Source organism: Oncorhynchus nerka, linkage group LG25 (assembly GCF_034236695.1).
Source record: "Oncorhynchus nerka isolate Pitt River linkage group LG25, Oner_Uvic_2.0, whole genome shotgun sequence".
Classification (NCBI taxonomy): domain Eukaryota; kingdom Metazoa; phylum Chordata; class Actinopteri; order Salmoniformes; family Salmonidae; genus Oncorhynchus; species Oncorhynchus nerka.
This window is the reverse complement of record NC_088420.1, coordinates 47,933,113-47,959,585: the sequence shown is the minus strand read 5'-3', so window position 1 is coordinate 47,959,585 and position 26,473 is coordinate 47,933,113. Positions and strand designations below refer to the sequence as shown.

The 26,473-nt window shown below is 41.9% G+C and overlaps 2 protein-coding genes across 2 annotated transcripts in view; both read right to left on the bottom strand.

Moving 5' to 3' along the window:
* The window catches only part of LOC115109599 (solute carrier family 45 member 3-like), a 53,147-nt gene extending 47,508 nt beyond the window's left edge, over positions 1–5,639 (bottom strand). The window contains exon 1 of the mRNA XM_029634688.2: positions 5,472–5,639. The gene's annotated coding sequence lies outside the window, so the exon portion shown is untranslated. The remainder of the gene's footprint in view (positions 1–5,471) is intronic.
* A 2,294-nt stretch (positions 5,640–7,933) lies between these two features.
* ferry3 (FERRY endosomal RAB5 effector complex subunit 3) lies at positions 7,934–24,227 on the bottom strand. The gene is made up of 14 exons (XM_029634687.2): positions 24,140–24,227; positions 21,355–21,543; positions 21,112–21,257; positions 19,699–19,880; positions 19,473–19,572; positions 19,237–19,358; positions 15,706–15,812; positions 15,319–15,516; positions 14,895–15,023; positions 13,028–13,102; positions 11,998–12,200; positions 10,503–10,560; positions 10,347–10,414; positions 7,934–9,135 (listed from the first exon to the last, which is right to left on the bottom strand). Exons 2-14 carry the CDS (start codon positions 21,533–21,535, stop codon positions 9,043–9,045), a joined length of 1,662 nt encoding a protein of 553 aa, XP_029490547.1. The 5' UTR covers positions 21,536–21,543; positions 24,140–24,227; the 3' UTR covers positions 7,934–9,042.
* Positions 24,228–26,473: the final 2,246 nt, after the last annotated feature.

The window sequence follows — 26,473 nt, the reverse complement described above, 5'->3', positions numbered from 1 at the left end:
AATCCGGCCTTTATGGTAGAGTGGCCAGACGGAAGCCACTCCTCAGTAAAAGGCACATGACAGCCCGCTTGGAGTTTGCCAAAAGGCACCTAAAGGACTCAAGACCATGAGAAACAAGATTCTCTGGTCTGATGAAACCAAGATTGAACTCCGTGGCCTCAATACTAAGAGTCAAATCTGGAGGAAACCTGGTACCATCTCTACGGTGAAGCATGGTGGTGGCAGCATCATGCCGTGGGGATGTTTTTCAGCAGCAGGGACTGGGAGACAAGTCAGGATTGAGGGAAAGATGAACAGAGCAAAGTACAGAGAGATCCTTGATGAAAACCTGCTCCAGAGCCCTCAGGTCAACAGACTGGGGTGAATGTTCACCTTCCCACAGGACAACAACCTTAAGCACACAGACAAGACAACACAGGAGTGGCTTCGGGCCAAGTCTCTGAATGTCCATGAGTGGCCCAGCCAGAGCCCGGACTTGAACCTGATCGAACATCTCTGGAGAGACCTGAAAATATCTGTGACGCAATCCTCCCCATCCAACCTAACAGAGCTTGAGAGGATCTGCAGTGAAGAATGGGAGAAACTCACCAAATACAGGTGTGCCAAGCTTGTGGCGTTATACCCAAGAAGGCTCGAGGCAGTAATTGCTACCAAAGGTGCTTCAACAAAGTACTGAGTAAAGGGTCTGAATACTTATGTAATTTTTCTGTTTCTGTTTCATACATTTGCAAATATTTATAGAAACCTTGTTTTTGCTTTGTCATTTTGGGGTATTGTGTGTATATTGATGAGGGAAACAAATATTTAATTAATTTTAGAACAAGGCTGTAACGTAACAAAATGTGGAAAAAGTCAAGGGGTCTGAATACTTTCCGAATGCACTGGGATAGATGTGGACCTCTGAAGGGTGCAATTAAAATGAGAGGGATTGGTTGACTTTACAATCAACTTGGAGTCCAGTACAAAAGGAAGACGCTATATTGTATATATTGCATCTTAATGTTTTCCACCAGGTCCTCCAACTAGGTGAGGGGTGGTAAAAAATATATATAAAAAGGGGATTAGAAATTATGCAAGTAATGTTATTTGATAGACTAATCTGTCTGCTAGTTTCATAGCTTATCTATCCCCACCCCCCAAAAAGAAAGAAAAAATGCAACAGTTTGTTCCCACTCTCCCTATCTGTCAGAACGATCTTCTTGACCCTAACCAGTCAGGCTTCAAGACGGGTCACTCAATCGAGACTGCTCTTCTCTATGTCACAAAGGCTCTGCCACCCTGCCAAAGCAGACTCTCTCTCCTCTGTTCTCATTCTCCTATATATATCCCTTGACACCGTGAACCACAAGATCCTCCTCTCCACCCTCTTTGGGCTGGGATTCTCAGGCTCTGCATACTCTTGGATTGCATCCTACCTGGCAGGTCGCTCCTACCAGGTGATGTGGAGAGGAATTGTGTCTGCACCACGTACTCTCACTATTGGTGTCCCCCAGGGCTCGGTTCTATGCCCTCTCTTCTTCTCTCTATACACCAAGTCACTTGGCTCTATCATATCCTCACATGGTCTCTCTGCGGTCTCGCCTCTAAAATCACCACACAATGTTACCAATGACTGTATATATAAATGGACAAAGCCATCAATCACGTGACACCATTGATTTCAAAGTGAAGAATCAATAGCGCATTGAAGCCAAATTAATTTGGTTAAGATGGCGTCTCATGGAGGCATACATGCGCAGTTTGAGCTATTCCAGTAAGTGACGTTGCAGGCTAGCTCAATACTGCCCCCTCTCATTGGGTATATCAAGTTGAAGGCCGACCGGGGTACTGCAGGCTGCTGTTAGCAACTGAATTATCCTTATAACTTCTGTGTGCAGTTTTTAAATAATCTGTTCAAGGACATACATCTGGTGTATTAGAACTAATTACTGGTACCATGATTGTCTCCCAAAATGTTTTTATTGACCACGAAGATTGCCATTTTTCCATTTACTATAATGGGGGATCGTGTTTTCGGCTAACAATGCCTACAGTGCTGTGTTTGGCCTTGTACTTCAGTGGTTTCAATGACAGGGGTCATTCGTTCTTCCATGAATGTTACAAATGAAAAAACATATTCTATTTGTGTGATCTACTATCTCAAAATGTTTAGATAGTATCGACATAAAAAAAAATTGTGGCAGGAATGGCTTCCATAGTTTTACATGGCCCAGTGCAGCAGTCAGGTGTGACAATTTCTGAATGAAACATTCTGTTACTAAAACTCAATAAAACAAGTCTCAAATATAAGGACATTTCTATACATTTCAGCTGTTTCAAAAAACACTGCGCTGCTATTACCATTTATACCGTAGGAGTGTTGAGCTCAACGAGACAATTCTGTTTATACTGCCTTGCTTGCAGGGGGGCAACTGTTGGGCAAGTCTCATGCACGACCTCCGCAGGTAGTGCTGGAGACGTTTTCATTTTGCATGTTTACACAACAGTATTGTCTCTCGAGAACTTCTCGAAAATATCCCTTTGCTATTGTCAATGTAAAAACTGTCTTAGCTGCTTGGGCCCAGTGGCTCAGATTTCTTCCAACCCAAAGCCATTGTTAATATTCAAGTGTGGTCAAAGATAAGGTCTCATATGGAAAGAAAATCAACAAAGGCAACTAGATGTTATGGATCAAATTAAAGAAAATGTTCCAATAATAACATTAGCCAATAATATTAGCCAACAAAATGCTAAAAAACTGATACTGGAGGCCCTAATAATACATATTTTCTGTCTGGACAACAAGTAAAAGTCTCTAAACAAAAAAAATATGAAATCCAATTCCATGAACAGGCAGAGAGTGCTCTCAAAGACTTCAATGCAAGCCGCCTACGCAGTTCTCAGAAGCTAGACAACCATTGTGTAGATTACATACCACTGATTGTTCATGGCATCATATGATACCAGTATAGCATACAATGCTTTAAACAGGAGGAAGAGCTTCGAGGAGTGAATAGCCTCTAAGCCCACTGAAACACACGTTTTTCAGCTCAGTGAAAGGCATTGAGCTAATTTCACTCACAGTGGTCATGCTAAACTTATTTCTTAGGAACAACACTTCACTAATACATGCTTCTACAATGTGGTTAACAACAAGCAGTAGCAGGAGATATTGGCTAGGCCTATCTATCAATGTGTGTTTAAAGGTCTTGAGTAGTTTTAAGCAGCTTGCCGGGTGGTGTGTGATTATCCTGCTCGCTACAGCATTAGGGAGCAGTGCAGCTGGTCAGGCAGGAGCATTCGGGGTGAAGGACATTTCTTCAGGATGGAGTAGATGTGGCCTAAGAAGATCAACCCAAGGCCCTCTCAATTGGCGACTACAGGCTCTGGTGAAAAACCATGGCCCAACATACTGTACATACTGTGTTTGTCTGCCCACAGTCCCTAATTGCATATTCTGAATAAGATTTTTTTTTCTTCATATCCAATTATTATTTTTTTTTTAATAAGTGTGTTATTACCAGGGGATAGTCAGCATATTACTTAGCAGGCTAAGTGATTATTGGATGTTAATGTTTAGCCTAAATCACATTATTAACAGGATCATAAAACAACCCTAGTCTATTTAAAGTAATGATCAGTCCTAGGCTGGAAGAATAGGTTGGGAAGTGAGATGTAAATTTGCTGACGTTATAACTGGACTGCACAGTAACTAGCTGAGAACAGAGCAGAAGCTGATATGGATGGAAGAGGAGAGATCGACTCAGGCAATAGGACTGAAAGGAAGTCTGTATTTAACTGAAATACACGAATAACACACTCAAGTGGCATTTGTACGGAGGTGAGTCACAGAGACAATAAAAGTCCCTCTGTCATGAGTTGAAGCTGTTTAACCTTTTGATCCTCTTTGTAAGTACTGTGGGTTTGGCCATTCAGTTCCTGGTAAAACCAAAGCACCATATATAGGCTATTTAAAAACATTGGAAACTTTTAGTTGTAATTGCCATTTATACACATGTAATATGACAACCTCTGTTTACAGAATGAGTCTCATGGAAAATGTGCATTACCTAGTTCCTGTTATTTTGTTCTCCAGCCAGGGAAGTTTAAATAGAAACAGAAAAAAAAACACAGACCATTTGACTAATGGCTCTACAGTCATTTATCTAGCATTGGGAGCAGTTCTTTTAAATCTACAACAGAGAAAATGTGTCACTCCAATCGCTAAATTGAAACTCTAGGCAGATTGAATGTCTAGGATCCATCTTCAAAATATATATATCTTTTAATTGAACCTTTATTTAACTAGGCAAGTCAGTTAAGAACAAATTCTTAGTTACAATGAAGACCTAACCCGGCCAAACCGTAACCCGGACGACGCTGGGCCAATTGTGCGCCACCCTACGGGACTCCCAATCACAGCCGGTTGTGATACAACCTGGAATCGAACCAGGGTCTGTAGTGACATCTCTAGCACTGAGATGCAATGTCTTAGACCACTGCGCCATTCAGGACCCGAAACATCATGATGTTTGATCTCCAGGAATGTATGAAATTGGCCTAAATGACTTTTGAAAATATAAGGGCAACAGTATGAAAATGTCAAGTTATTGAAATGTCAGCCAGCTGTTGTGATCTACTTAAAAAATAAAAAAAACATTCGTTGCATAAGCAAGCATAACATGTGAATTAATCTCCAGATTTATGAAGTGGAAGTTGTTCGGGAGAGATTTGTCATGTCGCACTGTATGTGAAAGCAATTTACTTTCCCTGTTGAATGAAAAAAGGCATAACCCTTTTTTTTAAATATATATTTTTTTCTATTCCTGGTTCGTGTTAATTGGAACATACTATAATAGAAGAATTACAAATCTGTTAGTACACCGTTTTCCACTTGACCAATTAGTTCATTTTAAAAGGGTTATCTCTATGACCTCAAAATACTTGCAAACGGTTCCTCCCCCACATCCATGTGTCAAAACAGCAGGGGTCACCCCAACAGCGCCAAATGTTTAGAGCAAAGATAAAAAATGCTTTCGAGGAGAAAGAAAGCCACTGATTTGCCATTGCAATCGGTATACACTCGTTGCCACCATGGCACTTGGCACAATATCAATTTATAGAGAGCAAACTATATGGCAACTAAGACAGTAAGAAACAACTTAAGGTCCTCAAAAACCACAACGTCGTAGACACATGCGCTCATTTTGAATGAAACATCACATTGCTTTAGGTTCGTTCGAAAGACCATAACCGCAACAGGACTTCAAAGCAAACCATTATATTTTTCAAAAGCAAAACCAATATACATGCAGTGGGCGCGTTGTATAAAGCGGAAGTTATAAACATACAATTACTAAGTTGTACATGTTAGTAGTTCAGTTATCGCGAGCTGCGGCGCTACATTTGGAAACACGGAAAGTATGTTGCATACCACAACAAACCCGGCATAAGAATGGCCAATTCTTAGATATAATTGCGAAATACTGTACCTTGTCGACGCAACTCCCGTAAATCCATGCAGCAACTTGTCCACTTTTCACGATGTTCCGTCGTTGCCCAACTTGTAGGAAGGACTGCTGTGACGTTGAGGGATTCTATGGAGCGGGGGAAGAGAGGAGAGAGATCATGGGAGGATGGAGGCGACTGTTTTCCTGAGGAGTGCGGAGGGGCTCAATGGTAGACTTCATGCTGAACTCTAGTGAAGAAGAACATTTTTTGCTCTCCTTTATTTTACATCCACCTGTAATAATACGATTGACACAATGTATCAGCTCATCAATTATACGATGTATCAGATACTCAATGTAACACGAACAGTTGAATCACTTTATTTTGATGGTGAACTCAATAGGGCATTTGAAGAAATTGTTTTTATTTCTAAATACTGACTCGAAACAGAAAGAGATGGGACACATGTCAAAATTACAAAGCTATGTTTACATTACACTGAACAAAAATATAAACGCAACATGCAATGTTATTCCCATTTTTCCTGAGCTGAAATAAAAAATCCCAGAAATGTTCCATAGGCACAAAAATCGTATTTCTCTCAAATGTTGTGCACAAATTCATCTCTGTTCATGAGCATTTGTCCTATGTCAAGATATTCCACCTGACAGGTGTGGCATGTCAAGAAGCATATTAAACAGAATGATCATTACACAGGTGCACCTTGTACTGGGGACAATAAAAGGCCACTTTAAAATGTGCAGTTTTGTCACACAACACAATGCCACAGATGTCTCAAGTTGTGGGAGCGTGCAATTGGCATGCTGACTGCAGGAATGTCCACCAGAGCTGTTGTCAGGGAATTGAATGTTCATTTCTCTACCATAAGCTGGCTCCAATGCAGTTCTAGAGAATTTGGCAGTACGTCCAACCGCAGACCATGTGTAACTATGCCAACCCAGGACCTCCATATCCGTCTTCTTCACCTGCGGGGTCAGTATACTTCAGTGTTACACAATTTCAGAAGACATGTTGAATGAAATCAGGTGTCAGGACCATCATGTTGCCTACCCAAAGGTATAAGGAGTTGGGCAACATAACACTAGCTACTACCAATATTAATAATAGACTAGCCTAGTCTTTATTTAACATTAATGAAGCCAAAGTAGGCAGAGATTAATAGCCCTGTGGTCACCTCCATGCTTAATGCATTGACATCTAGCCCCCCGGAGGCCATTCCCTAGACTTCAATTATAAACTGGTGAGGTTGGGAACGTTCCTTTAAAATCAATTTTCACTGTATAATCTGTTGAGTTTCTTATGGTTTCTATGCATAACAGTCATAAGCTTGTGTCAATCCTCCACATTGGCACGGTAACATAAAACAGCACACTGTTGTTAGCTTCTCGGGAGCCAATAAGAGTCTCTTCTGCGTCATGTGGACAGGATGCAGTGCTATACAGAAGGGGTAAAACTTCAGCGTAGCTCCATGCCGGCGTAGTATTTCTATAGTAATAATATTGTGTTAACACATTTTTTGAATGGTCCTTATTCCACTTGTGTCGCAGCAATAACCCCTAAACTCAATTTGACACAATAACAAAGCTATTATTAAAGTGTTACTAAAACAGATAACAGCGAGATACAAGTGAATACTCACTCATATCTGAACCCTCCTTGGCAGAGAAAAAGCCATCGATCAACAGTGTGAAACTAAAATCATCTCCAATTAATTTATTTCTTGCTGTGCAAGAGCATTCATGTCTTGTTTACCAGTTTGATTAAATCCAGGGCCCTGTACTGTAAACAGAGCACTCACCCCCAGCAGGAAAAACAGAACTAGACAATAATTTGTGCCAAGTGTGATATCCCTCCTAAACAGCTCAGGCCAACGTTCCTATCCACCCAGTAAGGTCAGCAGGCTAGTCTCTTTCATTGGTATATACTGAGTGCAACTTGTGAATTGTGTATTGTCAATTTGTTGTCTACTGTATTTAAACACGTACATGATGCTGCAACAACATTTCCCCATGGGGAACTATAAAGTCAGTAAAGCGTGTCAAACCAAGACTAGTCTGACATGAACGTGCCACATAGGGCTAGTTGTGTACCTGAACCCAGGAACCAATCACCCCCCTAGGAGGTCAATTGTTCCAGGGATTTGCTGTCCTCGTCAGAGGGCCTATGTGTGAGGCTCTGAAATCCAGGCTGCCTGGCTGCACACAACACCAGGGAGGAGGAAGGACAAACACTGGGCCCGGCCGGTGCATGATGCTGCTGACTCGGCACCATGGTTCCTCTGCCCCAGGGAACCCAACACTTAAGGCCACCGAGACCAATGGCAAGAATGCAAGGCATTCAGTGACACATTTCCGTAGCGTTATGTGGGTTCTCACCACTGCAGTACGGTATAAAAAGTGCAGCAAGTTAACACGACACCAACTTGAGAGCTCGGGGGAGAATGCCAACAGCCATCTGTTTTTCACTTAAAAAAAAGACACTGTTTTGATTAGTGCACTTGATCTGTTTAATCATCTCAATACTGACACTGATATTCAGGGCAGGAAAGTGTTTTTATTTTTTATTTAACTAGGCAAGTCAGTTACGAACAAATTCTTATTTACAATGACGGCCAATACCGGACGACGCTGGGCCAATTGTGCGCCACCCAATCACGGCCGGATGTGATGCAGCCTGGATTCGAGCCATGTACTGCAGTGACGCACGCCTCTTGCACTGAGATGCAGTGTCTTAGACCACTGCGCCACTCGGGAGCCCGAGTGTTTGACAATAATAATTATTTCATCTACCTAAAATGACTTAATCCAAGCAGAAATGGAATGCAATTACTATGTCATATTAGCCAATCGTGGATTATTCCTAAACAGAAAATAAAATTGTGCAGAAACTGCAATATGGTGTAGACTATTCTCCAGTGCTTCAGGCCCCAGTAAAAAAAATGTAAATAATGTCAAATCAGAAACATTTCACAGAGATGAAATTCACATTAGATCAGTAATGTAAGTTTGTGACTATATACACAGCCTGTCATTCTCCTTGAAACAGTTTCAACACTCCTTACATACATTTCTACTAAAAACATTTACCGCCGAGGTGTAAACACGGCGTAAATTGGAATGAGTTCATTGGAATGCCACATCGAAAAGTTTAATTGCTGAACTTGTGTATGCTCAATAGGGTGCAACTTTAATGCCAACTGTAAATTTCATAATAAAAGATAAAGTCCATGTTTAGGCACAAAGTAGAATAAACATCTATCAGAGAGTTGGGGGCTTTGTCTCTGAGAACAGTGCCCTCTGCTGTTACTCGAGTGGAGAGGAATAATGACAGACAGAGCCGTCACTATAATTCACTGCAATGCACAAAAACTGCATAATGCTCGTCTCGGACAACAACACAATCTATCTTTTTGGCAAGATGATGTCACCTTGCCCCGAGATGATGCCGCCTTGCCTCAAGATGCTAATTATGCAAGGGGGTTGATAAAGTCATCCATCACACTAACCCCTGTGAAATGCAACAGTTTAAATATGTTTGCTGGAACTCAGTGTTGACAGTTTCCAAGCCAATGTGATTGGTCCTGTGTCTCCCTCAGCGTTTGGAGGTGAGCGTGAGGGTGGAGGAGACGCGGAAGATCTGAGGCAGCATGTTGCTCAACTGGTAGAACATCTCCTCCGATATACTCTGTCAATAAAACACAGACAGCAATGCTTAGTGAGCACACATGGAACAAATGTCTTTCCAACAGAGTAGCCTAAACGGACACAAACGGCTTACATGCACAACATCAACTTGGGGGAAATTCTTAACATACAAATTCACAACATTTTTGTTGTTGTCGCTTATTTGTGTACAAGAGTTAACGACAACCTAAGCAGGAACCTTTAGCTCAGCGCCACCTTTAGCTCGGTGTCCCATTTCCTGTGGGACCAGTCAAGATGCTGTAATCATGTGTGCTCTGACAGCTATGGCTCTCATATTAGGTCACAACTCTAACAGGCCTTCTAATTAGCATTTTAATTATTAACGTCTCTCACAACACTCGTATTTAGAGAGCATACAGTACGTGTCTCGTTTGAGGTGTAGAAAATGCTGTTTTAGAAGTTATATTTTGAATGGTATCGGAGCGTAAGGCTGGCAGACGTAAAAGCTGTTATAACCCTTGATGCTGCTCTTATCCCCTGAGCCTGTCAACATGTAAGCATAGTATAGGCAACCCAGTCTATAGGGATCCTCCCTCAGAACAATAGACTTATATAACTAACCTGTAACAGAGACACATTAATAAAGGGAATGGTTCTATAGAGAAATAAGAGCTCTCACCAAAACAAGTCATATAAATAATCCTACACACACATAGATAAATACAAACACACACACACACACAACCAGTCAAAAGTTTGGACACACCTACTCATTCAAGGGTTTTTCTTTCTTTTAAAAAACAAACAATTTTCTACATTGTAGAATAATAGTGAAGGAATCATGTTGTAATCAAAAAAAAAGTGTTAAATAAATATAAATATATTTTATATTTGAGATTCTTCAAAGTAGCCTTGACAGCTTTGCACACTTGTGGCATTCTCTCAACCGGCTTCATGAGGTAGACACCTGGAATGCATTTCAATTAACAGGTGTGCCTTGTTAAGTTAATTTGTCGAATTTCTTTCCTTCTTAATGTGTTTCTTGGCTACTACATGATTCGATGTGTTATTTCATAGTTTTGATGTCTTCACTATTATTCTACAAAGTAGAAAATAGTAAAAATAAAGAAAAACTCTGGAATGAGTAGGTGTCCAAACTTTTAACTGGTACTGTATATATTCTGCAATACAGTGCAAGCTAGGTCTGAGTCATCAAGGTTCTAGCCAGTCTACCAGCAGATCTATTCTTACCTGTGGAACTAGAAACTGAACAGTCCGTGAGATCCCTCCATCCCACGATGCCATCTCCATCATGAAACCTGCAGAGGGAAACATCTTAAGTCAGGACAGAGAGGTCTCAGAGGAGACACGAGGGGGAAATGCCACTGGTGCGTCTTACTATCTCACCTTTGACACATTTGAAGACCAGCTCGGCCCGCTTCAGGCACCACGGGATGGTCATCTCCTGCAGGTGAGAGAATAAGAGGAGTCAGTCAGGCCACAGGATGGTGGAACACACTAATCCTCTGTCACCCTCATTGTTCCCTTCTATTCTGCCTGCCTGACGTTGTCAAAAAGCATATTTTCATAAAGAATAAACATTTTCTCATTGCCTTCTATGGCTCCTTTGACGAACTATGCTGGTCATTATGTCACTGTACATATAAACTGAGCTGGGCAAAAGTACAATTTCTTCAGTTGGAAAAAGTACTGGAAAAGAAGAATCCCGACGGAAATGCTTTCAACTGAAAAAGAGACTGGTTCCTGCACCTTAGGAAGTGAGAATACTATACAGAATACATTTGTGAACACGCTCTTGCTTTGACTTGAGAGAAGACGTTTCATCGGGCATGTAGTGGCACGATAAGGAGAGGGCCCTCTCTGCACCGCAGTGAGGAGGTCTACATCAGGCAGCAGCTTGTTGAGAAATGGCTGTTCTCAGGTTCTGGGTTGCTCAATGTGGACTCAGGAGTGCTGCTGTCTTTCAATGCTATCGCTACCCTCCTCTGTGTGTACAGAGGGCTGTATACTCAGTTTGAGTAAACACAAATGTTCACGACTCTACTTTTCCCTCATCTACTCCAGAATGGAGGAAATGCTAAGGAGAGTTCACAACCAGAGCTGAACAGGCCAGAACACTGCCGAGGTTGCACTGAACAAACAAGCAGAGAGACGTGGAGGAGGAAGTAGAAATGAGAGACAGTATCAAAGGCTTGTGAATGTGCCATCAGGGAGGGTAGGAACATGTCAGGATGACACTGGGAATGGAGACAACAGACTGAATGAAGCCCACTGCACTGCAGACCTGGGTTCAAATACATGTGTATTTGATTATTTGTTTTTTAAATACATACTTATTCTGTGTATTTGAGTATTTTTAAATCTTGTGGCCTAAATCAACTACTTATATTGGAAGTATTTTAAAGTAATTTAAAATAATTTGAGATATTTGAAATAGCATCTGAACTCAGGTCTGCAGCACTGTTTAACTGCAGGCCAGGAGGGGCAAATCAGTTCCTAAGGCCTGAAATAACACCGTCATTACTCCGCTTTTCCTTCTTCCTCAGTCTATTTTTCCATCCTTTTCTCCTTCCCCCACTAATCATCTAACCAAGGAACCAGGAGTGGTCAGTACAGTTCACTGGGTTTACACCATATAACTGTACAGTTAACTAATAAGTTATCAAAGCTCTTCACACAACCCTTTCCTATTAAACATCACCAACATGCTGGACCCCAAAAAACTATTTTGATTGGTGTTCATAAATGCAAAATGTAGCATAATGGTAACTGCTGGTGACCTGAACTTACAACACTGTACATGCATTATGCATCCGACTTCTGGGACCTCGAGGTAAATGATCTTCTCCTTTTACACACATAATATGAGGCTCTCTCTCACCTCTGACATGTCGTGGACCAGTAGCAGAGGGATGGTGATGGTGGTGATGTCGTGAGTGCAGCAGACCTTGAGGATGTTGCGGAGGCCCATGATGGCAGGGTCCCGGGCCGTGATGTTGCCTGAGCGCACGTTGTCATCCACACACAGGTGGAACACTATGTGGACCTCAGACAGGTTGGAGTGGCGGGAGATGTAAAATTCACCTGAGACCGTGACAGAAGAGAATTTAGGGAGTAAGATAAGGTATTAGAAATGACAGCCTATGACTTGTTTTTGTGTGTGTTTTTTCCCCCCTCAATTTTCGTGATATCCAAATTGGTAGTTACAGTCTTGTCCCATCGCTGCAACTCCCGTACAGACTCGGCAGAGGCAAAGGTCGAGGGCCATGTGTCCTTCGAAACACGACCCTGCCAAGCCGCACTGCTTCTTGACACACTGCTCGCTTAATCTGGAAGCAAGCCGCACCAATGTGTCAGAGGAAACACTGTATACCTGGTAACCGTGTCAGCGTGCCTGCGCCCGGCCTGCCAGAGGAGTCTCTAGAGCGCGATGGGACAAGGACATCCCGGCCGGCCAAGCCCTCTCCTAACCCGGGCGACGCTGGGCCAATTGTGCGTTGCACCATGGGTCTCCCGGTCGAGGTCGGCAGCAACACAGCCCGGGATCGAACCCGGATCTGTAGTGACGCCTCAAGCACTGCAGTGCCTTAGACCACTGCGCCACTCGGGAGGCCCTATGAAAGCCTATTTCTAAACTAGGCAAGTCAGTTAAGAACAAATTATTTTTTACAATGACTGCCTAGGAACAGTGGGTTAACTGCCTTGTTCAGGGGTAGAACGAAATTCGCTACACTATACTTGCTTGTTTTGCTTGTTTTGTCACAATCTGAAATAAGGCAAACTATTAGAATTTTAGCAACCAGGAAATGACAGAGCGTTTTCTGCATAGTGCATCTTTACGTAAAATGTTCACAATGTCAGGATTCGTCCCTTAAAGAATTTGTCAAAACCATATATTCAGTCAACTTTACCTGGTAAGATATTGGAGGGATTCCTTTCCAAATTTTTGTTTTTATCTTCAGTATTAGTTCCATTCCTAGGAACCTCTGTCAAAAGGAAAACAAGAGATGAGTTAAGAATTTCCTGTATGGAAAACATGTGAGCAAACATGACCTTTCAGGAAGTAAATGACAATAGCAACAGAGGTCACAGGCCCATCCATATAAGGCCTGATAGCCAGGAGGACTGTTTCCATTCCCAGCTCTCTGATAGCTCTCCACTCAAACAGCCATTCAATGGGGATTGTTATACGGATCTTGACAGAGGTTTCCGACAACACACGTTGGCAATGATGTCAAAAGAGCCTTGTCCTTCCTCCTGACATAATCCCTAACACATATGTCCAGTTTGCCATATACTTTACCCTTTTTCAAACATGACTTTACTGGGCCAGGATCTGACAGATGTATAAAATCGAGCTCACAGCCATGCAATCTCCATAGACAAACATTGGCAGTAGTATGGCCTTACTGAAGAGCTCAGTGGCTTTCAACGTAGCACCGTCATAGGATGCCACCTTTCCAACAAGTCAGTTCGTCAAATTTCTGCCATGCTAGAGCTGCCCAGGTCAACTGTAAGTGCTGCTATTGTGAAGTGGAAACGTCTAGGAGTGGTAGTCCACACAAGCTCACAAAACGGGACCGCCGAGTGCTGAAGCGCGTAAAAGTCGTCTGTTCTTGGTTGCAAAACTCATTACCGAGTTCGAAACTGCCTCTGGAAGCTATGTCAGCACAATAACTGTTCATCAGGAGCTTCATGAAATGGGTTTCCATGGCCAAGCAGCCACACACAAGCCTAAGATCACCATGCGCAATGCCAAGTGTCAATTTGAGTGGTGTAAGGCCCGCCGCCATTGGACCCTTTCCTGTTTCAGCATGGCAATTCCCCGTGCACAAAGCGAGGTCCATATAGAAATGGTTTGTCAAGATCGGTGTGGAAGAACTTGACTGGCCAATAAGCATGAGCGTTCCAAACCACTCTGCCAATAACAGCTAATTCTTAGTTTTCACCCTCCCCACTCAGATCACTCCCAGTTTTAGCAAAATTCTTGCTTGAGAAATTGCCCTTTGCTAAGAAACTATTTTAGTTTGTTTTCATTTAAAATTAAATTGTTACCCAGGAATTATTTGATTGAGATAAAAAAAACGGACGCATTGGACCTTTAAGGTCAACAACAAAAAAATGATTCAACCTTTATTTAACTAGGCAAGTCAGTTAAGAACAAATTCTTATTTATAATGACGGCCTAACCGGGCCAAATCCTAATGATGCTGGGCCAATTATGGGACTCCCAATCACGGCCGGTTGTGATACAGCCTAGATTCGAACCAGTTCCTGTAGTGACACCTCTAGCACTGAGATGCAGTGCCTTAGACCGCTGCACCACTCGGGAGCCCCATCATGAACTTGACCCAGTAGAAGGACATTTCAGCCAAAAACCTGTTTGCCTCTGCCAGGAGGCTAAAACTTGGCCGTAAGTGGATTTTCCCGAAAGACAATATCCCCAAGCACACATCAAAATCCAAAAAGAAATGGTTAATTTGACCACAAAAAAATGTACATTTTACTATTGCCATCTCAGTCTCTAGACTTGAACCCCATTAAAAACCTGTGGTTTAATTGAAAAAGGAAGTCCATAAGAGCAGACGAAGGATATCAAGGATCTGGAAGGATTCTCTATGGAGGAATGGTCCAACATCCCTCCCAATGTGTTCTCCTCGTAAAACAGTTAGAAAAAGGCTCAGTGCCGTTATCTTCGCAAGGGGATGTATTGAAAGGTATTGAAAACAGGGGTGCCAATCATTTTCATCCCTGTTGGTGTGTGTGTGACTGACTCACCGGGCTGGACTTTGTGCTTGCTGCTCCTCTGAGCCCAGGCGTAAAGCACCACCTGCTGGACCACCTCCAGCTGCTCCTCCAGGCGAGGGAAGTGGAAGTCTGTACACTCCTTAGATACTGTGGCAAAGTCTGGGGAACACACACAAACACATGATGAGGAGTCTTACAATCTCACAATGTTTATGAAGGTTAGGGGTTGGCGTATGTTCTGTGACAAAACCTTTATGAGCTATCGTCATGCTCAAACATCTAACTCACTGGTGTCCTCAAGCCAAACATCTTCATAGGTGGTCATGGCAATAAGAAAGATTGAATTGATTCAGTAACGATAAATGGGTTTTACACTCTCATGTAACTAACAGGGCCTAACAGTGTGGTCTCCTGCTTAATGTTGACCACTGACCCTTGGCCCCTGACCTCTCACCTCTCTTGATGCTGCTATAGGAGTTGACCCGGTTGTCCACCAGCAGCACCAGGCCACACAGGGACGAGGAGTAGAGCGACAGAGCAGTCTGCAACCGCCGCAGCTTGGTCCCGCTGCTGCCATGCCGACGGTGCTTACAGAAGTCCAGCACGTCTGCCCGCACCAGCCGCAGGTTGTGCATGGTCTTCAGCTGTGCACCTGGACGACACCGTCAAAATACATCAGAAACAAACAAAAATATACACTCAAAACGTATGGGACGTCTTTATATTTTACGATGTCAGGAAGTAAAGTATAAATCCAGTGGCTGTCATCAGGGTTCATTTTTATCATAGGCTTGTTGGACCAGGCAGCAGTGTTTCCATGGGGACACAGACAGTATAGTACCTAAGTGGATGGTGAAGCTCTCCTCCAGCTGTCGCTGCTCCTCATACAGCCTGGCCCCAGGCTCAGACTCCACTGTCAGCTGACTGGGCTGCACCTTGATCTCCTCACTGACAAACACAACCTCACACTGTAAAGGGCAGGGTTCACAAGATGACTAGCCTTGTCCCGGACCTATGTCTGCCGTCTTGCCCACGCTAATGAGCATAGAAGTTGGCTAAACAGCACAAACAGATCTGGGACTGGAAGATGAGTGGACACAGGGCTACGAAGATAACCATCTGACGGGAGAGCATGGCACAATATGTTTTCGCCAAAGTGAACCATAAAATTAGGTTCCTGGCAAGAACCTCCAAATATCTGAATAAGAATGCAATGGGGACATTGGCAGGGGCTCTTGTTCAGTGCCACTTTGATTATGCAAGCTCTTCCTGGTACAATTGTGCCTCCAAGATATTAAAAAATGTATTAAAACAATTTAGTCATGATTATTCTTAAACTTCCAGCACATATCTTGACTACTCCCACTTTGAAAGCCTTTGATGGCTTAAAGTGGAGGAGAGAGTGGCTCAGATAAAATTGTGTCTTGTACATAAGATTGTCCACAGTATGGTCCCCAGGTACTTAGGTAACTACTTTAACTTAGTAAGGGATAACCATAACTATTCAACTGGAAGGAGTGAAACTGACGTTGTTCCTTTTAGATTTAAAAGTGGTATAGGGGAAAAAAATGTATACTTTGCTGCCATTCTTTGGAATAATCTTCATAGTAATTTTTAAATGTATAACCTCCATAGGTTGTTTCAAGTTCTCACTGAAAAAATTGCTAAATAGTAACATGTCTCAAAAGTGAGTGGTAAGATTAAAGTAGGTGACAGGGAGGGAAATGTCTGTGATAGCATATGGTCTGCCTTTTTGGTGCCTGTTGTTTATTATATTGTGACTGTCTTGTGTATGTATGTATTAGAGGTCGACCGATTAATCGGAATGGCTGATTAATTATGGCCGATTTCAAGTTTTCATAACAATCGGAAATCGTTCATTTCGGTTTGGATGCTCGCTGTGTTAAGAAGCAGTACGGCTGGTTGGGTTGTGTATCGGAGGACGCATGACTTTCAACCTTCGTCTCTCCCGAGCCCGTACGGGAGTTGTAGCGATGAGACAAGATAGTAGCTACTACAACAATTGGATACCACGAAATTGGGGAGAAAAAGGGGTAAAATTCAAAACATTTTTTTATTTTTTATAAATAAAACTAGGCAAGTCAGTTAAGAACAGATTCTTATTTTCAATGACGGCCTAGGAACGGTGGGTTAACTGCCTTGTTCAGGGGCAGAACAACAGATTTTTACCTTGTCAGCTCAGGGATTCAATCTTGCAACTTTAAGGTTAACTAGTCCAACGCTCTAACCACCTGCCTCACGAGGAGCCCGCCTGTTACGCGAATGCAGTAAGAAGTAAGAAGCCAAGGTAAGTTGCTAGCTAGCATTAAACTTAATCAATCATAATCACTAGTTATAACTACACATGGTTGATGATATTACTAGTTTAAAAATCTAGAGTGTCCTGCGTTGCATATAATCAATGCAGTGTGCATTTGCGAAAAAGGACTGTTGTTGTTCCAACGTGTACCTAACCATAAACACCAATGCCTTTCTTAAAATCAATACACAGAAGTATATATTTTTAAACCGGCATATTTAGCTAAAAGAAATCCAGGTTAGCAGGCAATATTAACCAGGTGAAATTGGGTCACTTCTCTTGCGTTCATTGCACGCAGAGTCAGGGTATATGCAACAGTTTGGGCCGCCTGGCTCATTGCGAACTAATTTGCCAAAATGTTACGTAATAATGACATAACATTGAAGGCTGTGCAATGTAACAGGAATATTTAGACTGATGGTTGCCACCCGTTAAATCAAATACGGAACGGTTCCGTATTTCACTGAAAGAATAAACGTCTTGTTTTCGAGATGATCGTTTCCGGATTCGACCATATTAATGACCTAAGGCTCGTATTTCTGTGTGTTATTATGTTATAATTAAGCCTATGATTTGATAGAGCAGTCTGACTGAGCGATGGCTCAGCAGGCTCATAAGCATTCATTCAAACAGCACTTTCGTGCATTTTGCCAGCAGCTCTGCTGATTGACTTCAAGCCTATCAACTCCCAAAATTAGGCTGGTGTAATGATGTGAAATGGCTAGCTAGTTAGCGGGGTGCGTGCTAATAGCGTTTCAAGACTTGGAGTAGTTGTTCCCCTTGCTCTGCATGGGTAACGATGCTTCGAGGGTGGCTGTTGTCGATGGGTTCCTGGTTCGAGCCCAAGTAGAAGCGAGGAGAGGGACGGAAGCTATACTGTTACACTGACAATACATCCAATAGTCAAAGGTATATGAAATACAAATGGTATAGAGAGAAATAGTCCTATCTATAATGACTACAACCTAAAACTTCTTAACTGGGAATATTGAAAACTCATGTTAAAAGGAACCACCAGCTTTCATATGTTCTCATGTTCTGAGCAAGGAACTGAAATGTTAGCTTTCTTACATGGCACATATTGCACTTTTACTTTCTTCTCCAACACTTTGTTTTTGCATTATTTAAATTAAATTGAACATGTTTCATTATTTATTTGAGGCTAAATTGATTTTATTGACGTATTATATTAAGTTAAAATAAGTGTTCATTCAGTATTGTTGTAATTGTCATTATTACAAATACATTTTAAAAAATCAGCTGATTAATCGGTATGGGCGTTGAAAAATCAGAATCAGTCGACCTCTAGTATGTATGTATGTATGTATGCATGTATATAGATATATATACTGTTTATATATTAAGAGTATGTGAGACAAGGAAGATGTACCTGTCCATAGTTGTTTATTAGGAACGGAAATTGTATTAATTATCAGATGTTGTGAAACAAACAACAATTGTGTCTGTCATTGTCTGTTGTCATTACAATCGCCGCCGAACCTTTTTGTATTTCACCTTCCCCTTTCCTTCTTCAAAAGGACCACGATGAAAATAAGCTGTTAAGCTTTATTGTGTTATCCTTGATGATTTTCTTAAATTGTATGTGGAGGCGTCACCATGTATGTATTTTACAAATTGTCAAATAAATTCTATCAATCAAACCCCAGATGAGGTGCATTGGGACTGACGAACTGCACAAAAAAAAGGAGTAAACCATATATAACAACAACATAAAATCAGCAAGGATGCTCTTTCAATGCCTCTTGAGCGTGCATTTGAAAGTGCTGCTGTGTGCAGATGTCATTCCACTGTGTCTGCAAGCTTTCTTTCCCATCCAAGCACTTAACCACCTGACTCGACTAGTCATTATCTTGATTTAACCAATGTTGCTTCACTGTGAGCCTTGAAAGTGTTAGTAGGATTTCAAGGAACAGAAAAAAACCTGCTGATTTGCACCCCCCTAAAAAGCTACTTGAGAGTAAGTACATTTCTGCACATATGCATTCACAAGCACGTAAACACACATATAGGCACCAACACTCTCTCTCTTACTTAATAGTGCTGTTATTGGGGTTCTGCATGTCCTGGTGCAGTTTGATCACCCACTCCTGATACTCCTGCTTCTGAATATGAGTCACCTGTTTCAGTTCATTGGCCCACTTGTTCTCCAGCACCTGACCAGAGAGAAGAATGACCCATCGTGAATATTCATGACTGTGTAGCTCTGTGCATAGAACATTGCAATGCTTGTAGCTCAAACGGACAAACTGACTGGTTCTGTGTCTTACCTGCTGGGCATCGAAGTGTTGAGAGGCAACTGCATTTACATCCTGGTCAGTCATGGTCTTTCCCAGCTCCTGCATGACTTTGTCCATCTCTGCTGCCTGTCTGGGAGTTGAGAAAAACAGAACAACGCTAAACGCATTAGGCATTTGTTATATGAAACTAACTTCAACTACAATGACTTAATTGGCTCCTTTGCAATTGAGGACTTATCTCTATGATCATACCAACCTCTCTTGTAACTTATTCAGCTCCATGTCTCTCTCACTGATGAGCTCTGAGACGCTGACAAAGTAGTTGTGTTCCAGGTTGAGCAGGGTGTCAGAGGCCGGGGAATGGATGAGCTCGTGGTAAACATCTGCAAAGTCCTCATCCCAGCAGGGCTCCTCAGGACGAGCATGTTCCAGCGTTGTCTAAATAGGAACAAGGAAAAGAGGATGATGGCGTCTGGGAGTAACCTTTTGAGAGTAAAGGAAAATCACAGGAAGACCTTGTTCAGTAGATCAGAGGAAATTGTAGGAAGTGAAAAAGTGAGTGACTGTGCTGTACGAAAGACCCGGGCAACAATTGTGAGTGGACAGTGTGAAAAGCAAGAGGCGATTCTCCTTAACGAACGTAATAGAGGGGAAGCTACGAAAGGGACCTTGTACTTGTGCCATATTTAGAATGGGCATAAAAAAGTTTAGAGTCTTCCTCTATTAATATAAGTCCAGGGATCTTTACGCAGCAAACATGATATACATTAAAAAGACCTTTGCAGTTCCTTCAAATACACTGGACAGCATCCATGAGTATTTCTGCACTAGTGCAGTAAAATGTTAATGGTTACCCTGTACACATCCCAGCAGTGAGCAACCAAGCTTTATTGGAGCGCCAGCCTTGTTAATTTTTACAAGTGCTTGAGCAAGTGGCAGCAGAATTTTAAGTCCAGAACTTTGAAGTGCATGAAGCCGGTGATCTTGTCGACTTTAAAAGACAAAAAAAATAGGGAAGATATTCTGTTTCAAAGGGAGTTTCCGCTTTCATCCATTTAAAGTAAAAGCCACCATGTCTAGTAATCTCTCTCATCAGATCACAGATGTTGTAATGATTTTAATGACGACGCAGGTCTTGCTTGTATAAAATTGATGAGCTGCAACTCGAAGACAAACACTACATCTTGGCAACTTTCGAGAACTTTTAGCAAATCTTTCCAATCTAATTTGATACATTGTTTCCGAAACTTAAGGAGCAGTCAACTGTCTGTGACTCACTGACTTTCTGTGTCAATATAATGATCTATGACCACAACTCAGACACTGGGAGATAATTATATTATCAGGAGGCACAGTACGCAAACACTTCTCTAGCTCATCTTTCAGATAATTGGATTGTTCCATACAGAAAATAACATAAGAATACAGATTGCACTGTAGTCTCATACATCCAACAGTGTCATCCACTTCTGTAATGTGAGGTGAACAACATGAGGAAATGAAAAATATATCTATAATTCGGCGGGCGCGACACTATCAGACAGAAGCGAGGGATCAGGGAGAAGAAGCGAGAGGACAGAAGCAGGGGCAGGGTTAGCTTTAGGGACAAACAAGTTCATATGAAAATATGCTTCTAAACATGGTCTTTGGTTTTGAGTTCTGCTTTTACCTCAGAGTAGGCCTTAGCCCATGTGTTTGTAAGCTGGTTGATGTCCACCTCTCCTGTTGTCAGTCTCTGTAGGGCCAACTCTGCTTCTCTGTCATAGTCCTGGATGGTTTCACTCTCAATAAAGGTGGACAGTGTGCTCTTCAGTTCTAAACCAAGATACATTAAATGATTAGTACCAAACGGTATGTTTGGATGAATAGAAGAGACAAAGTTTCATTCTATTTAGTTAAATGGAAATCTCACCATTCTCAACGAAGCAAGGTATTTTGTGCAGCAGCATAAGTCGTCCATGAAGGTCACTGACGTTTTCTTGGACAGGGAATTGCAGAGGTACTTTGAGGACACAGACATTCCTCCCTGCCCTGAACTTAAATACAAACTCCTTCTCAGTGGTGGTGTTCACCTTTCCCTTGTTTTTCTTCATTTTCTCAGCTGAAAGCAGATGAAAGAAGTTACAAACCAATTCAAATTAGAGTAGTGAGTATATGTACAGTAATAAGAACGCAATCACATCCTGTGTCATGTATACCAGATATGCATCTCAAACTATCATTTTGCCCCTTTCCAATCAGTGTGGAATTTCCTTCCTCTCGAACATATACGACAAAAAATTCCAAACAGTCCTTTTACTAGCAAGAATGTTGTCCGGTGACTTTGTTGTTATTCGGATGGAAATATGAGAGAAAATACCCCCACGAAAGTGTTAATAACGCGACTTAAAACACGAGTGTCTCTGTGTGTGGCCATCATGGTTTGCTTGTTCATCACCTACGGCAGGTGCACAAGATGGAAGTGCATGCACGCATACTAACTGAAAGTCTTGCAGGTGTTTACATGGTTTTGCGCATGTGCCTGGTGGTAGAAACCGCAATGGCAGCACCAGAGTTATGAAAAGTCGGTTTAATAATACTTTCCTTTGGATAATTCTTCTTTAATTTCAACCCTAATAAGAACAAACAGGGACAACCAGTACAGTAATCTGGCTTGTAAGGAAACTTTCCAAGTCTTTGCAGTGCTTTAATTCAGACTGTGCACCCAGAAAGCTTGTATCACAGTCTGATTTATTAGGCAAGCTATCATTCTCAATTTCTACAGAAATTATAGGCAGCAGATCCGACCCACTTGCTAACAACTGCACTAGGGTCAGACAGGCTTCCAGTGTAGATTAAGACCCCGTGGAGCCGGCGCAAAATATGGCCTGGAAAACATAACACAATCTAGGGATGAGAAATGCGTCGTACTCCGAATTGTTGCATTATCCCAACTGCTACACCGAGAAGATTGAACGACTGATAAAAAACGAGTAGTCGTTCAATCTTCTCGGTGTAACAGTTGGATAATGGGACAATTCGGAGTACAACGTATTTCTCATCCCTGGAGTGAGGTACGTTTCCAGGCCATATCTTGCGCCGGCTCTGCAGTATCTTAATCTACACAGGAAGCCTGTCTGACCCTAAGGCAGCTGTAAGCAACCGGGTCGGATCTGCTGGCTACAGAAATAGCATGGGGCCATTTAGTATCTATTGGAAATAGAATAATTTAGCTAACTACCAGGCTTGCATGGTACAGATTATTGCTGACAGATACCTAGCTAGCTAATAAAAACAATAAGCATTAATGTGTTAGCCCCATTGGTCCCTTCAGCTAACGTTAGATAATACACTAAATACAAAAGTATGTGGACACCAAATGAGTGGATTTGGCTATTTCAGCCACAGCTGTTGCTGACAGATATATAAAATAGAGCACACAGCCATGCAATCTCCATAGACAATAGAATGACCTTAATGAAGAGTTCAGTGACTTGACGTGACACTGTCATAGGATGCCACATTTCAAACAAATTTCTGCCCTGCTAGAGCTGCCCCGGTCAACTGTAAGTGTTGTTATTGTAAAGGGGAAATGTCTATGAACAACAACGGCTCAGCCGCGAAGTGGTAGGCCACACATGCTCACAGAATGGGACCACCAAGTGCTGAAGCATGTAGCGCATAACATCATCTGTCCTCGGGTTGCAACACTCACTATCGAATTCCAAACTGCCTCTGGAAGCAACGTCAGCACAAGAACTGTTTGAAAGGAAGTTTCATGAAATGGATTTCCATGGCTGTGTAGCCGCACACAAGCTTGAGATCACCATGTGCAATGCCAAGCGTCGGCTGGAGTGGCGTAAAGCTCGCCGCCATTGGACTCTGGAGAAGGGGAAACGCGTTCTCACCAATGAAGAATCACACTTCACTATCTGGCAGTCCGACGGATGAATCTGAGTTTGGCTGATGCCAGAAGAACGCTACCTGCCCCAATGCATAGTGCCAACTGTAAAGTTTGGTGGAGGAATGGTCTGGTGCTGTTTTTCATGGTTCAGGCTAGGCCCCTTAGTTCCAGTTAAGGGAAATCTTAACGATACAGCATACATTCTAGACAATTCTGTGTTTCCAACTTTGTGGCAACAGTTTGGGGAAGGCCCTTTCCTGTTTCAGCATGACAATGCCCCTGCGGACAAAGCGAGGTCCATACAGAAATAGTTTGTTGAGATCAGTGTGGAAGAACTTGATTGGCCTGCACAGAGCCCTGACCTCAGCCCCATCGGACAAATTTAGGATGAATTGGAACGCCGACTGCGAGCCAGGCCTAATCGCCCAACATCAGTGCCCGACGTCACGAATACTCTTGTGGTTGAATGGAAGCAGGTCCCCGCTGAAATCTTCCATATCTAGTGGAAAGCCTTCCCAGAAGAGTGGAGGCTGTTATAGCAGCAATGGGGGGACCAACTCAATATAAATGCCCATTATTTTGGAATGAGATGTTCGACGAGCAGGTGTCCACATACTTTTGGTCATGTATTGTATATAGTCATGATGCGTCAGGTTACGTAACTAAAGCTTTCGCTAGTTAGCAATAGTAGCTAACATTGCAGTGATCGGTGCCTAGCTTAGTGCAACCAATAACAACAATATTGACACTAATCATACTGCAGCCGTGATACATTTGTTTCAGAAGAATAAAGATGGGAGAAGTCTAGTTTTACCTGTACATTAGTATTTTGAGGATGTAAACTGACGCCCGTGTAAGTGTCCTTGTTTGGACAATCATCTGACTGACACAACTGAGCTAGCTGGGCTTTTGAAATACAACTTTCGTCGTATTGTATTTTTTTTTGTAAATGTAGGACACACAAGTGGAACCATATGGAGTTTTATATCTTATTAGTCGAATAATGGTTTTCCATTGTCATTAACAGTAAGGTTATATATTTCAACATTTTGTCAACGTACACAAAAAAATAACGAATCACCTAAACAGAAACACCATAGAGATGTGCCAGATTCCGTTTGTCGCTGGATAGCTTGAAATAAGTAATCAAGTACTTATTTCAATGTGGTCGTTTAGCTAAGTTATTTAGTATTCATTTGTTATAGTTTGTACACTGTTAAGAGACTTGAGACACGTCATTTAGCAACTAACGTTAGCAAGCTATACAGTTATCAGTTCTCTGTGTCTGACTTTAGTATGGAGCTGCGGCTCTGAGAATTGTTTCTTCATCCTATGTAATGTATTCCCTGTGAAATTGCTAATGTTTCTTTTCCCCCCTGTTCAGAGAAATTAGTCATTGAAGTTAGGTTAATGTCCCATACTACATCCTGACCACTAACTGGTGCTGTTCCTGCCATTAGGTAAAACAAGTTTAAAGATCCCCCTCAATGTTAAAGGGATAGTTCATCCAAATTTCAAAATTACATTTGTTTCCTTACCCTGTAAGCAGTCTATGGACAAGGTATGACAGCAACATGCTTTGGTTTTATTGCCCCCAAAGGGATAGTTCACCCATACAAAATGACATTGTTTTTCTTACCCTGTAAGCAGTTTATGGACCAGGTATGACAGCAACCATGCAAGTCAATGGTGCCAATATTAGCATTTTCACGCTTCATGTTCGAATTATCCTAAAGTATCTCAAATTGATTACAACTCAATGATGCTACTTATAGATTTTTTGGGATATGAAGTGTGAAAAATGCTAATATAGGTACCAATGACTTGCATTGGATTTGTGCCACAAATGCTAAAAAGTTATCATTTGAAACAAGGAGCAGGTTGACTAAACCAAAGCATGATTGCTGTCATACCTGGTCCATAAACTGCTTACAGAGTAAGAAAAACAATGTCATTTTGTATGGGTGAACTATCCCTTTAACATTGGGGGATCAGAAGCTGGTAATATCAGGATGTAGGATGGGACATAAACCTAACAACGTCAATCACTAATTTCTCTGAACGGGGGAAAAAACACCAAATTCACTGAGAACAGTACTCTGAGCCGCAGCTCTATACTAGGCTACTTGTCAGAGATAGAGAACTGATATTGTATACTCGTTGTTGGGTTGGGATTGGTGTGGGGGGGTCCATGGGTGGCTTTTTACCTTTCCTTTGGATACCTCATGCCTAACACATTGTTAGAAAAAAGTTTTGTCCAGCTCGGATGTTAGGCACTTTATTTAATATTATATGCATCCTATAAATTAAAACTGCCAATTTGGGTGCAATCAATAAACTTAATTTCTCAGATGAAAGTATATTTCAACATAATAATGTAGCAGGAATGCTAATTTGATCTGTTTCTAACTACAGAAATGATTTCCGAACAATCTGAGATTGTGGGTGTCATGGCTTGCTGAAATGACATAGCACGACCCAGCCGCAAAGACTATGATAACTGTTTAATTTGAGTGTGATGAATGAGGACTATTTGCTCTTGTCAACAGAGCCAAGAACCAATTAAATCACTCAGACTTGAGGGGGATGATGATGATGGGGATGATGATGATGATACCAACTGTTACAGAATGTCAAAGCCCCAGGTTTTGGATTATTTTTTGTACAATCAGATGAAGATTTTGCCTGTATGAAAGGACCTCCCAGCAATAAAGATTGGGTCCTTGTCAAAGAACCACAGAGAGACAAGAGACAGTGTCAATCAAGCTAATCTTTCAGTTAGGATTCAAAGAATGTAGGCCTATAAATTGTATTTTGATTTTTAAAAAATGTTTTAAATAAAAACGCTACATTTTTTGTAGGTGTCACAAAGAAAAACATCTTCACACACTGCCAACAAGTTAGGCACTATTTTTATCAGTGAATCCATCCGTGCAACATGGATCTTCATTGGGGAAATCATAGCCATGCTAGCGCAACAATGTTGGAGAACTGCAAATTGGTAGTGCACACACTTTGTACATTTATTGAGAACCAGTTTTTTAAGATTCCTGTACTCCTCAGCATCTGATGAAGAGGGACACTTTATGGGAACATGACATCTATCTATACAGTCAGTGACTCCATGGAAGAAACCCATATTCATATA